The 14,159-nt window shown below is 45.2% G+C and overlaps 1 protein-coding gene across 1 annotated transcript in view; it reads right to left on the bottom strand.

Moving 5' to 3' along the window:
* ppfibp1a (PPFIA binding protein 1a) overlaps nt 1-14,159 on the bottom strand; it is a 57,796-nt gene that overhangs the window by 24,815 nt on the left and 18,822 nt on the right. The window contains exons 6-16 of the mRNA XM_083658707.1: nt 14,001-14,111; nt 13,040-13,132; nt 10,155-10,263; nt 7,596-7,657; nt 6,827-6,893; nt 6,071-6,189; nt 5,776-5,855; nt 5,394-5,451; nt 4,896-5,049; nt 3,262-3,397; nt 3,031-3,159 (exon numbers count right to left, since the gene is read on the bottom strand). Coding sequence (XP_083514833.1) covers nt 3,031-3,159; nt 3,262-3,397; nt 4,896-5,049; nt 5,394-5,451; nt 5,776-5,855; nt 6,071-6,189; nt 6,827-6,893; nt 7,596-7,657; nt 10,155-10,263; nt 13,040-13,132; nt 14,001-14,111 — 1,118 coding nt within the window. The remainder of the gene's footprint in view (nt 1-3,030; nt 3,160-3,261; nt 3,398-4,895; nt 5,050-5,393; nt 5,452-5,775; nt 5,856-6,070; nt 6,190-6,826; nt 6,894-7,595; nt 7,658-10,154; nt 10,264-13,039; nt 13,133-14,000; nt 14,112-14,159) is intronic.

The following is a 14,159-nucleotide window of genomic DNA, read 5'->3' as shown; positions in this document are numbered from 1 at the left end:
ATTTCCTGCAAAGTATAGGTTCTCACCTCTTGAAGAAGACGCCATCGCCACATCCCCCTCCTCTGAGCCTCTCTGAGGCGCCAGATCAGTCTCCTCCTCCTCCTCCTCCTCCTCCTCATCAAACTCGTCAGAGTCTGTAGTCAAAGTGAGAGTTTATAAAAATAAGATACATGATATGTGTTTTCAATATCAGATGATTTTTTGAAAATCGATTCATCTCACCATCGCTGGAATCCAGGTGGGCCTGACGAGGTGGTGGATGCCAGTCACCATCCCTCGTGTTGGATTCCACAGGATCCGATGAAGGATCGGATGAGGGGTCCTCGGAGTCAGTCTCCGGAAGATCTCTCTTCCTCACGGCACGGCAGAGGGCCTGCTCCAGCGTAAGCTGGCCAGCTCCGGGCCTAGGCCGTCTGCGCCTGGGCATAGCTAATCTATAGCTACACGCCTACACCTGGCTATAAACTAGCTAACACAGACACACAGACAGAGACAACTACACACACACACACACACACACACAGACAGACAGACAGACACACCGACACCAACACCAACACCGACACTTATTTTTTTTGTTTTTTTTTGTTTTTTTTTTTCACAAACACACTACTAACTAAGAGCTAATCTACTGCTAACGCTAACTAACACACGCGATCTCCCACACACACACACACACACACACACACACACTGTGTGTGGTTTGTGTGTCTCAGACACACAAACCACTCACCAAACACGCCAAACACTCAAATCTACTCACCACACAATCTCACAAACTGATCTAAATATAATCTATCGCTAATGACTATGCTAAATACTCGCTAAATACTCGCTATGCTATGGATATGCTCAAGAGGAAATACACGGACCGAGAGGAAGGGAAGACAAGGAAGGAATGGCCGATTGTCGCGCTCTCAAGAAGAGAAAGGCAGCGCCCTGACGCAGGAAGGGGGGGGGCAGCACTGCATCGCGTCAAGATTGCGCCGATTTACGCATCCGATTCTTGTAGGGATTCATGTTGAATACTTGCCCAAGGTCCTAAACGATCTAAAAATTGAATAAAAGCAATTTCGAAAAAAAGACGCCATACGGCGTCTTTGGCACCCAAGCGAGATTAATAAAAAGACGCCGTACGGCGTCCTTGGCACCCAATGAGTTAATACGTCAAAAAAATGATTTTTTTTTTTTTGACCGTGGGATGTGCATCTAACCCTTTTACATCTCTTATATAATTATTGGAGCCACCGAACGTTTACAACCCATTCCACCGAGCCACTAAGTGGCGACAGTGCTCTCCTGACTAGAGGAAGGCAAGCAAAAAGCAGCCATTCTCATGAAAATGGATGGGGGAAAACGCTTTCGTTTTCGCGCTGATTGCTGGCGATGCGGGATTGCAAATTTGCATAATAGATTACAGGTGGAACACACTTTGAAACACGCAGCATAAATATGACCAGAATCGCAAAAGCTTCTCTCAACCAAAACTCCAAGAAGCGAGCAAGTCCATCCAGACTTCCTCAAACAGCGGCCGCGCAGACAGGCAGCAGCAGCAGCAAAGCAGTGAGACTGGTGACAAGCTTGTGATGGCCGCTGCAGCCAAGAAGAACGCCCACGGAGGGAGGAGTTGGAAGCAGAGGGGGGTTTCCTGCTGTTATGGAGGAAATTACTGTTCAAAACTATTGTTTAGATGTCTGACGTCTCACTGATGCCAAAAATGAATGGTTAAAGTGACTGTTCTATCGAATTTCACAAAAAGCCGTTTATCTCTGAATAATTTTTCTGACGCTGAAACCATGCTGTATTCAACTGCTAATGCTTACATAACTACTAACTCTACAAACTAACTCTTTTAGACAGAGAAAGCACACATTCTATTAGTTCTTTTGAGATATTGTGTGTTCACAAAATCTTAGCAGAAAAGAATCCTCGGGTCTTGAAAGATGAGCCAGAATCCTCAAAAAACCCCTCTGGCAGAAGCTAACTACAGTAAAAAAAAAACGTCTGGCAGTGAATGTGTTAATTGACGATTAAATTCATTCGAAAGAGGAGATATAAGATTATACTTGATGAGGGATACGTTTAAAGGATATGGCAACTCTTTTTTTCTACATGGAAAAGCTCCCTTTAGACCATCTGGGTTTGTAAATTGCTTCAATGGCTTGAAACAAGCTATCATAAGCCTCTTCTAAACATGAACTGTGGATCATAGCCATATAATCAGGTCTGACTATCCCCCACAGGTACCCTGCTAGACATGACTCAATAAACCACTTCATCACTTTCTAAACATGGAGAGAAGCTCCGGCGCTTCAGTTGGATGATATTGTGTGGTTTGGTCGAAGGGTGGGGCACGGACGAGCAGAGCGGGCGGGGGGAGGCGGGGCTGAGGTGGGGTGGGGCATGTCATATAAAGCCCCAAACGCCAAATGAGGTTCCAGCAGTGACCGAAGCGCTCTGAGATCCCCCCTCTCTCTCCCTCTCTGCCCACTTTCATCCCAGACTGTCTCCCATATGCTCCACAAGCAAATCTCACTGCAGTTTAAAATATAGCAATCATGTAAAATATAACGCTACACTATAGCAAGACTGTCACTCTGAACAAAGTGAGAATGTTCTTCTAAACGCATCGGCTAGCAAAATATAGCCTATCCCTGGATGTCATGATGAGATTGGTGAAGGTTTGGACAGAATGGATTGCTTCATTTTCTCCCGCAGCGCTGCCTTTTTTTCTCCCCTCTGCACGGCAGACAGGTAGGATGATCCAACAGCCTCTGACAGGGGCTAAATACTAACAACTGTTTTATTCATTAGTCATTGAAATTTGCCTCGACAAAAATATCTTAATTGAAATATAATTACGAGCCAGAAGTAAACTCAGAAACAAATTAAGGGGGGGCGGGATACCTGTAGTGTAAAGCATACAAACTTGTGCCTGCCATTATAATTGTTTTGTATTGTATTATGCCATGATGTGCTGTCTTGTATTTATGAAAATGGTTGAGCATTGTGACTTTGAGTGACACCTACTTGGTGCCATGTTTTAAGTCACGGGACCAGCCGAGGCGAGGACCAGCTGTGGCTCTGACTCCTCCCCTCCTAAACTCCATCTCTGATGCCTCATCAAGGTTGAAGGAGGTAGATTGACTCCTCTTTAGCCTGCAAAGTGAGTACAATCACAGTGAATGACCAAACATGCTCCACTCGTCACTAGAAACAACATTGACATAAAAGACAGAAGAGATGGAGCGTTAACGTTACCTGCCAAAGAATTTCTTGAAGCCTTTGGACTTCTTCTTGGTTTCTGGTGAGGATGGCAGCGGGACTTTATCCTGGGACTTGCGCGCAGGAACACCGGCCAAGTCCAAGTGATCGGTGCCTTTACGTTCCATCTCAGCTGTAAATATATATCCGTTATCTGTGCCATTAAGTTCCATCTCAGCTGTAAATATATATCCGTTAACACGCCAGCAAACATGCATGTGAACAACATGGCACAGCCCATCACCAGTGAAAACAGATCACATCCCTCCCAGCTCAACACTCAAGGACTCAGACAGCCTCCAACAATAACAACACTACAGCACATCTCCTACTAAACAAGCACCACTAGACCCAAAGGTTACCACATGACAGTAAACTAGTCTTGCTTGCCAGACACAAGCATCACAACACAACCAAGTCCACACATGCAAAGGACTAGTTGCCTAGTATGACAAGACAATTCATAGGCTTAGGAGACAGCAAATGATAAATGCTCCCCCAACTCCATAAGAATTATGAATAGCAGATGGTGTCACATCATTGGATAAGGGACAACTGGATATGATATAGATCATTGGCAGAAACACCTCACACCAGAGCAAAATTCAAGAAACACCAGAACGTTTCAGTGTTGTGAGTATAGAAAGTGGGGGGTGCTTGACCCACAACAATGCGATCATTTACCATCTGACCAGGGTGATCAGTGTATGCGAGCTAGATGGCCACATTGCCGTGTCAGCGGTATCCCTATGCACATCCAGCTGTATCATCCAGAGCGGCCATACTGCAGGCCCGGCTGACCCATAAGGCCATTCTGCTCTACCGTACTTAACGTAGGTGCACTGGCACTCCGGCTGCGATCTTCCCAATTTACACATCCATGGTAGCAACATGAGAAGTGGCAACAGAACAGAACACACAAATATCAAAACGGTGTGACACGTCACGTGGCAAACATAACATAATATATAATGACCAACAGAGGGCATCCTCCATGCTGATCTGATGGAGCGAGCTATTACCGCGTTCATGACAACTTGGACCGCCGGAAGATTCAACACGGAACCTCCGGCTCCGCCCCCAACATATTTACATTCACGCTGCACTTCCCGCTCGGGGGCAGAGCAAAACATAGATGACACAAACACATATTGAAGTTAACATTGCATAATTAAGACATACAATTTTGTGTTAAAACGTCAACAAACGTCTTTATAATAATTCTGTGATTACCATTAACGATACAAGTTGCCATTTTGATGTGGCTATGACATCAACTCGGACAAAGTAGAGCTCTGAATGATACCCGAATTTCCGATCCGTAATAGACCCTTTTCACGGGGGCCATTTTGTGTCGAAAAGGCAGAATAAACACAGGTGCAAGCAAAACGCTAATGAGGGTTTCCAAATTCCAATCATGGAAGTTGGAAACCCTCATTAGTGTTTTGCTTGCACCTGTGTTTACCCTGCCTTTCCGACACAAAATGGCCCCCGTGAAAAGGGTCTATTCCAGCCTGGATGACCGTTCAATTCACTTTTTACATGTTGGAACCCATTTTTTTCGGCGGTCCGAGTTGTCATAGACGCGGTATATCTCTGTCCTTCCTTGTCTACTTGAGGCTGAGGCTCACCCAGGTTTGGGGCGCTGGCTGTGCGCTTGCCTCCACGCATCTTGAAGAAGCCGCGGCCGAAGGAAGAACGAGTCTTCTTGGTGCCGAAGGTCTCGTCGCCCGTGGTGCTTGGTTTAGTGGCGGAGGGAGAATTGGGTCCCGATTTATTTGTGGTCTGTGAGGAAAAATGATAAAATACAGCAATCAGCATACAGCAAAAGAGAAATCACCTGCAAATTCAATAAATAAAAGACAACAGTTGTAGTTGCGTCATTCAAACACCAGGTGTCAGCACTATCCGAGTCCCAGGCTTATACTTGTGTGTCTTTGGCGCCATACCTCTCATAAGTTACCCACAATTTGAGGTCAAAAGGACATATTAAGACTTTCAGTGTTCGAAAAACTGGAATTAACATGACTACATAAGCCCCATGTTTTTGCTGTAATCTTGGGTCTCTCCATTTCCCCCAGGAAGCCTGCAGCTTGTATCTGCCCACATCAGAGAGAGGATGCTCTTACCTGGTCAATACTGCTGGTTAGGTGGCCTGTGCTGCCTGGGTGTGGGACGTCTAGGGTACTGGAAGGACAAGGCCAGTTACTCAAGTCTTTATGGTCAAAACACAAAAGACTGAACGTACAAAGTTACTGTAAAGTAATGGCTCAACAATTTGACATTTGACATTTTTGCCAATTTCTGATGCAATGCTTACGGAAAAGTAAAATACTTCAGTCAAAAGTACACAAAAATACTTCTTAATTACAGTAAGAAGAGTCAGTGTAATTATTTGCTTTCACCCATGGGACTAAAAGAAAGCAGAGACAGCTGTGTTTTAACAGAATCTGTAGTAGTTAAGGAAGAGGAAAGGAAAAGGAGGAGGAAAGTTGGATGACCAAGTGTTACCTTTCTGCTGCATGTGCTTGTAACTGTCTTTCCCGGTCCAGCTCATTCATTTCTGAAAGCACTGCTATACATGGAATAGACTGGGACAAGGCAGACAGTGACACAGCAGCATTAACTTAGTGCGGAACATTTGAATAAATATCTCTTTCTGCTGAACTAATAACCAAAACAGGCCTTCTGAATTCCTGGGACCAGCAGTTTTCGGAGTGGGAGGCCAAAATTAGGTTTTGCTAAGGAAGTCTAGAGTCTGGGGTCCATCCTGTGTGTGGATTGTTTTGACAGAGGCGGTGTTTACCTCGCCGGAGCTTCTTCCTGTCTCCCCCTCCAAAGCCAGGATGACCCGATCCACCTCCATGGCAACGGGATCCGAGGGATCATCTGGGATATCGTCATAGTCATCTTCGTTTAGCTTCTCTGGGAGGGGACAGTTGTGACTGATCATCAGCAATGTGCTCCAGGGAAAACTCACCAAGCTCAGTTTATCCACTTCTTTATTTGTGGAACGTTTTAGGCTGGGCGGGGGGATTGCACAATGATCAATGTGATCATTGCTGGATCCCTTTCTGCCCTATGCCCTCCCTGACAAGTCCCGCCCCCATTCTCATTTTCTCCCCAATTGTACTTGGCCAATTCCCCCTGCTGTCCCAGTCATTGCTCCACCCCCTCTGCCGATCTGGAGAGAGTTGTAGACTAGCACATGCTTCCTCCGATACATGTGCAGTCGCCAGCCGCTTCTTTTCACCTAACAGAGAGTAGTTTCACTGGCAGGACATAGCATGTGGGGGGGGATCCACGCTATCCCCCCCAGTCCCCTCCCCAGAACAGGTGCCCTGACAGACCAGAGGAGGCACTAGTGCAGTGACCAGGACACATACCCTGAATCCGGCTTCCACCCACAGACATGGCCAATTGTGCCTCTATGGACGCCCGCCCAAGCCGGAGGCGACACGGCGGCACGAACCTGTGACCCTCGTGTTGGTAGGCAGGGAATCTACCGCTGCACTAATCCAATGCCCGCCCTGTTTGCCCAAATTAAATGTGGGTGTCTCACCTTGAACCCGCTCCTGCACTTTCTTGTACTTTGTGAGAGACTCATGGAGCTCCTCTATCCTTTGCTCCTGTAGATAAAAGGATTGTAGATTGCATTTTAAAGGCACTAAATGCGATATTCAGCACCACTAGATGCCCAAAAAAGGCTATTATATATCTAGCGAGACATGCCAGTTATTGTGTAACTTGAGCAGTGAAAGAAGCCACGTCCCCTCTCTGTGTTGCTGCTTCGGTCCGAGGTTCTTGCTTGGTTTCTGTGGATTTAGCTCTTTTCCGCATTTATAAATGGACAGAGTGACCCAGCGAGGCTTGACAGCATATACCGGATCATGCCGTGACTGTGATTGAGAAAATAAAGCGGCCATGGCTGTGAAAACAAGGTTAGTCTCCGTTTTTATCGCGGTGTGGCACTGTGTATTTCCTGGTCTGTGTTTACAATGCGGTATGTCGGCTGTGTGGCTCGCTATGCATGTCTCGATGGCAGACGAGTGTCTGGGGTTGCATAGCGTAGATAGCAGATGCTATATCAGAGCGATGAGTGTTTACGGTGGCATGGGAAGCCGTGCCTATGTGTTTTATAGACTGTGTTTACATTTTGACGTTACAGCTCTAGTGTGACATCTAGTGGGCAAAAATATAAAAAATATTACAAATAGTGCCTTTAAATCAAAGTCAGCAAGCATAAAGTTCCCATGACAAATCCTTTTAGCATATCAAAGAGGCTGTTGAGCTGCTACTGATGACTGGCGTCACAGTGCAGTGCACCATACCTTCTCATCATTGGCCGACATCAGCGACTCCAATGCCCTCTTCATCTTCAGCATTTCTGCATCTGAAAAAAACAACAGACATGCTAATCAAACATGTGGAAGGCAAAGTTCAGCTCTCTCCCACTGGGTCTGAAGCCAGCCAGTTCGTTCCAGCAGAGAGCCCACCAGCAGAAACCACCAGCAATTAAGTCACTGGAGCTTACTGTGATGGTGAATGGGGCACTAAGTCTTTGCTGAATGATCACAACAAACCATCAGAACTGGTGACTTTTCATTTTTGTAAGAAGATATACCATGTTTAAAATCAATAAAAATATATGTGATACAAAAAATAACTGGTGACTTTGTGTGCATGTCTGTCACTACCAGCTCTATGCAAGTAAGCTTATATAGATTTTCTCCATTCACTACTCCATTCAAGCTCTGACAGCTTGTAACAGCCCAATACTAGCCAGACTTATCTTAGCCTCAACGACAACACGTGACATTTGTTTACGTGGGTAGAGCCTGTCATTATAGGAACACACATGCCCCTGTGATGATTTTGTCTGGAGTTTATTGTGGGATATATGAGACCGGGTGGCCTAGTGGTTAGAGGAGCCGTTGTCCAACTTCACAAGCCAGGTTCAAGCAATGTGTTGGCAAGCCTCCACTCTGCTGAAGTGTCCAAGACACTCAATCCCTACAGACTTCAGCGGCGCGGCTCTGTAACCGAGCCTGACCTTCAACCTCCCTGGAGGAAAGCGAGCAAAAAGAGAATTTCCCCTACAGGAATAAATAAGGTATCAAAGCACAAGAGCCCCACATACCACTATGCAAAATCCAAGCGATTTCAAAATCATACATTTTTTTGCACTATGGTTCTTTTATAGTCAGTCTAGACTACAGGCTAGCTACATGAGTGGTTGAACAAACAACTAGAACCTTAGCACTTCTCAGGACATTGGTATATTCACATTCGTAGATACAACCTGAATCCAGCAGCCTTTATGAGACAAGCACCTGGGGTTCACAATTAATTCTCAAGCTACAAAAATGTTGTCCGCGCTGGACTTTACAAGTCTCGCACCGAAATTTCAAACTCACCCTCTGTTACCGGACAGTCTTGCAGTCTCGCGCGCAGAGTATTGAAAGTCAGCGAGGCTGATAAACATTTTTAATTATTATTTTTTAAACGGGTCGACCGGGGTAGATTCTTTCTAAACAACAGTTCAAGATGGCGCCGGCACCGGCGTCGACTGCGTCGTCGAAGGGCTACTAGAACCTATACAGTGAGTGTATTAGTATTAGTATTTATTTATTTGTCCTTTCGGAAAGTTGTCCTGCATCTGTAGCAGTCAGACAAAACGCAGCACAAGACAAGACACAATACAGTACAGACAAGATACAATACTGTACAGTACAGCACAATGCGATGACAATACGTCAAACAATTACAACGGATATGATCGCAAAGTGCTTCGCACCAACCCCACCCCAGTGGAAAAATAAATATAAATAAATTACAAGAACACTAGTCATGTGTTCAGAGCTTATTAAGCAGGACAATACTGGATGGTATGAAAGATCTCTGGGCACGGGAGGTCCGCAAAGGCGGTACCCTGTACCTCTGTCCCGATGGCAACAGTTTATATTCAGCGCTGAGAGGGTGTGATGTGTCACTAAAGATTGCCCTCCCCTTCCTGGTTACACGAGACTCACAGAGCCGCGTCATGCTAAGTTGTTGTTGGCCTACAATCTTGCTAGACATATTAACAACCTTATTTAGTTTGTTCTTGTTAGCGATTGACAGTGAGAAAAACCAAGCAATAAAACAAAAACTGATGATACTCTCTATAAATGAGCGATAGAAAAGAATCATTATGTCTCTGTCCACTCCGAACTGTCGGAGCTTCCGTAAGAAGTAGAGTCGTTGTAATCCCTTCCTGTAGATGACACCTGTGTTTGAATCCCATGTCAGTTTTCTCTCGATTACCGTCCCCAGATATTTGTATTCATGTACGACTTCAATACGGTCACCACCAATGACTGTCTGTTGACGTGTCCCTCCTTTTGTTCTGAAATCAAAAATCATTGAAGAAGAGTGGAAGAGAAGACAACTGGCTACATGTATCTCATGGCTTACTGTATGGCACGTGTTTACAAGCAGAGCAGTACGAGTGACTCCCCTCTGAATAAAGGTATGCCTCTACCAAAAGAGTTGATAAGAGAAGCCAGCCGCTGGTGGGAGGAGAGGGAGATCCAGCTCAAACATGTCTGGTATGGAGCCTGCAGACAGATAAGGTGCTCAGAGGAGGAAAGTACAAAGAGGCCCCCATATTCACCTCATTATAGTTTTGACTATGTTGGTGAAATGTTCTGCAAAAATCATTATGGTGAAATTCCATTTCTTAAATCCCGATGAAGGCAAGGTATGCATAAGTACATGGGGAAGGACGCTCGAGGCGGAAATCTACTGTTTTTATGGAATGTGAAAGGTCTTTTGGTCTAATCCTCATAAAACCTGTTGTAATATTAGAACGGAACTCTTATCCAGACAACTACTAAAAGGGCTCCCACCTCGCTCGGCTCCGTCCTGGCTCTCCAGCGGGAGTCTGGTCTCATCCTGCAGCCTCCTCAGCTCCACCTCTCTCTCCTCCAGCTCGTTCTGCAGAAGCTGCAGTTCTTCCTGTTTGGGGAGAGAACACAGCCAGTCACCACTGTCACCCCACTGTCACCCCGGTAAACAGACAAAAACAAATCTGGTTTTACTTGACATAATACTGCCAACTTTTGTGGTAACTGACCTCTTTGATAAACTCACAACGGTGCAACAAGGTCAGTAGTTTCACCTCTGTGTTCAGTACTTAATGCATTACAGTTCTTTTAAGATGATTCAAAGCTAGCTCGTACCATCCACTGAACCAATATACCACGTTAAATATTCAGCAGCAAAATTAATAAATACTGTCCACACAGAGGTCAAACTGCTACTAAATTTCTTGTCATACAATACAAAAAAGATCTTTCGGAGAGCACTCGTGCACATCCAAAGCTGAAGGTGCTGGTCACAGCAAGAAAAATCAATATACTAGATAAAAACTTATCAGGAACAAGTCCATAGATAGAGGCCGCACACTCCACAAATCCGCAGGATGTACTTTAATTGACGCTGATGAAGCGCATCTGCATTGTTCCTGTTGCAAATAAACTGTGTATTTTTGAGTGTGCGGTCTCTATCTATGGACTTATTCCTAGGGATGCACCGATTGCCATTTTCTTGGCCGATTCCGATTTCCGATTTTTGAATAGTCTGACTTGCCGATACCGATTTTTGCCGATTCCGATTTTTTTTTCTAAAAACAACAATTGACAGCTTACACAAACGTTTTTTTGAACTTTGTTTAAAAATTAAGATTCATAGAACAATTCTTACATCTAATGGGGATCCAAATAAACAAATAAACAATTCTTATCATTTGCATGAAGTAGGACCTTCTCACTCAAACACTCAAAATAAAAGTGTTCCAGGTTAGGCTACTGGACAGAGCTTTTTTGTGCAAATACAATGAATACAAAAATTAAATTAAATCCAATAGCCTATATCCCACAGCTATCATGCATTTACTTTTCCAAAAGAAAACAGGTGCAACAGAACATCAAAATGATCCATGGACAAGGAGTTTATAGACTGGCTCCAGACCAGTCCTCTTGAGTAGAGGGGAAATGAGTTTATGAGTTACAGTAACGATCTTCAGTCTGAATATCAGGCGGAGTTTACACACAGTCCGAAGTTTGGTATGCGTATTTTTATCTGCCATCCGAAAAAATATCGTCACGCACAGAAAACGTTGCACACTTGTGAGTCCGATGCATTTTTATTATTATGTCCGTCGTTCTCATGTCGTTCTATTTGCAATACGAAACAAATAGTCTCTCCTGTATCCACGTCACGTTACAACATGACTTGACAGGCTGAGGCAGCAGCGCTGATGTGGAATGGAAAAGCAGGTCGGGGAATGGTTATCAAACTGGACACAATGCTCGCGTTCACCTCGCCAAGCCGGCTGTGCGCGGTGGCGGGTTGCTGGAGCACCGCTTCCCGGGGAGAGAGAGCAGAGAGAGAGGGGCCAGTGAGGTGAAGCGAGCCGCTCTGACTGGACTCCAGCCGAGCGGGACTCGGCCGCATCTCTGTCTCCACGGCTTATTTTCGACTTGCATGTGTGACAAACTGCGAGCTTTGTCTACTTCACTGACGGTGAAAAAAATCCACAACGAGGAAGTACTATGCTGGCGTGTGTGGTGTGGTGGCTGGGTGCCTGTCTCGGTGCTTTGGGGTGCGCGCACGTCATGTGAAAATCGGCTCACAGAATCGGCTATTTAGAGTGACCGGAACAGATCACCGATCGAGGCCGATCACGTGAAAATCGGCCATTTCCGGTCACGTGCCGATCGATCGGTGCATCCCTACTTATTCCTGATAAATCTGTTTTTATCTAGTACAAAAAAGATCTTATTTGTCAAAAACAAAGTATATTCCTTTAAATCAAAGAGCTGCACAGATTAATAAGATGAAAATGTGTAACTATATGGTCGAAGGACTTGTAGTTTTAAAAAGGGAGCACTTGTTTCATGTACACACTGTAAAATCATTCTCTTCTGGCGTGCACTGGGTAAACGATACAATTCATATACTGCATCAGTCTACACGCAATTGCATTACAACAAATACAAGAAAAGCTAAGGGAGCATTTGAAATCGGGACAAATCCTGCAACCGGTGAGCTGGTGGAGGCACTTACAGGAAGTGTGCTGAAAGTCAGGAAAGCAGTGTGCAGCAGTGGAGAAAGAGCAGGTTTAGAGGGTCTTAAGGGCCAGAGAGGAGCAGAGAGCAGGCTGGATTGGACCAGTGAAGCGCTCAGTGATCCACTTTGGAGGCTTGACAGGTTAACACGTTGTGGAAAGATGTTAAAATCAGAGGAGGGAGGGAGACGGTGGACAAAAACAGATGGAAGGGGTGGGGGTGGGGGGGGGGGGGGGGGGTTGGAGGGGAGGGATGAGCAGATAAACAATGTCACAGCTGTAATCGCAAGGCAAGGGTAACAGAAAATGCCCTGTATACATACTGATGCATTTGAAAGGGTGGAACACTTCAGACCGTCTGTCATGCAGTCAAATGTGAAAAGGACAGACCCTTTTCACGGTGGCCATTTTGTGTCTCAAAGACAGGATAAACACAGGTGTACCAAAACATTAATTAGGGTTTCCCAACTTCCAGTCCATTTAGGTGTTCCAGTGCTGTGGCCCTAATTAGTGATGTGTTTATTCTGCCTTTTAGACACAAAATGGCAGCTGTGAAAAGGGTCTATTGACATCTGAAAGACTGTGATAATAACTGATGTTAAGCAGTGGACTAGCCACTCACTGTGCTAGCTGATGACTTTAAGCAGTGGACTAGTCACTCACTTTGGTGGCTTTGAGCTTCTTCTCACACTGCAGCCTTTCGTTTTCTATATCAGTCACTCTGAACCGCAGGTCCGTTACTTCCTGGTACAAGCCCTAGGGAAAAAGAAGGAACTCCCATTAGGCATTAAACTCTGTGTCAGAGCAACTTGCACGGGGCAGTTTTATGGCGAGTGTGTGGGAGTGTTTTTCTTTTTTTGAATTCCTCCCACAGGCACCAGACATTATTTTCAGATAAATGTCCCTCAGGAGAGAAATTGAGCAGCCCACTCCACACATGGAGACAAAATCTGGACTAAAGGGAACCGTCATGGTCAATTACTGAACTGCTTTTAACCCAATCAGCAACAGTGAGGAGGAGCACTGCACCTTGGAGCAATTATCATTGAACAGAGATATTAACTGGAATGTGTACTGTCATTTAGGGGATAATTCAATACGATTCTCAACCTGTTCATATTTAAACAAATATATGATCCATTCCATAGTGCTAATATGATGTACTCAGCAGGGCATGATTTAGAGATAAACGGAGTGTAAATCGAAACAAAAATAAATAGGTGCAGCTGTACTCCCTACAGGTTTTAGTGGCTGGAAACAACACACAATATTCTCCAAATTTATGTCCAGGCTGGTAGACAGAGTTTATGGAAACTATAGGTCTCACAGCCTCCGAGCCCCTCAGACAACAGAGAGGAGGGGAAGGGTAGGTTCATAGGAGGAAACAGCTGCTGGAGCAAAGGGGGCCGGGTGAAAAAGTTAACCCAGTACCACATGACAAATCTCTGGGTACTCCGACCAAGTGAGACAGACCTCTGACCAGATCCAGCGACTTTTAAACAATGACTGCATGGCTGCCAAGATTCACCCATGACAAAAAAGGGTATAGCTGCGATTGGAATATTCAACTATTTTGTAACTATATCATAGGTGACATGGTGTGTTTTTAATGACGAGGGTCTACCTCGCTACCCCTGTGATCTCTCTCCACAGTGGTCAGCTTCAGCTTCAGGCTAGACACCTCGGTCATCAGCTCCAGCTTCTGGGCCTCCAGAGCTGTCCTATTCAACAGCTCCTATGGAAGAAGACGCACACTTGGTAAAGCCGCACAAAAACATTTACA

Source organism: Poromitra crassiceps (assembly GCF_964638095.1).
Source record: "Poromitra crassiceps genome assembly, chromosome: 2".
Lineage (NCBI taxonomy): Eukaryota > Metazoa > Chordata > Actinopteri > Beryciformes > Melamphaidae > Poromitra > Poromitra crassiceps.
This window is presented reverse-complemented; position numbering and strand designations above follow the sequence as displayed.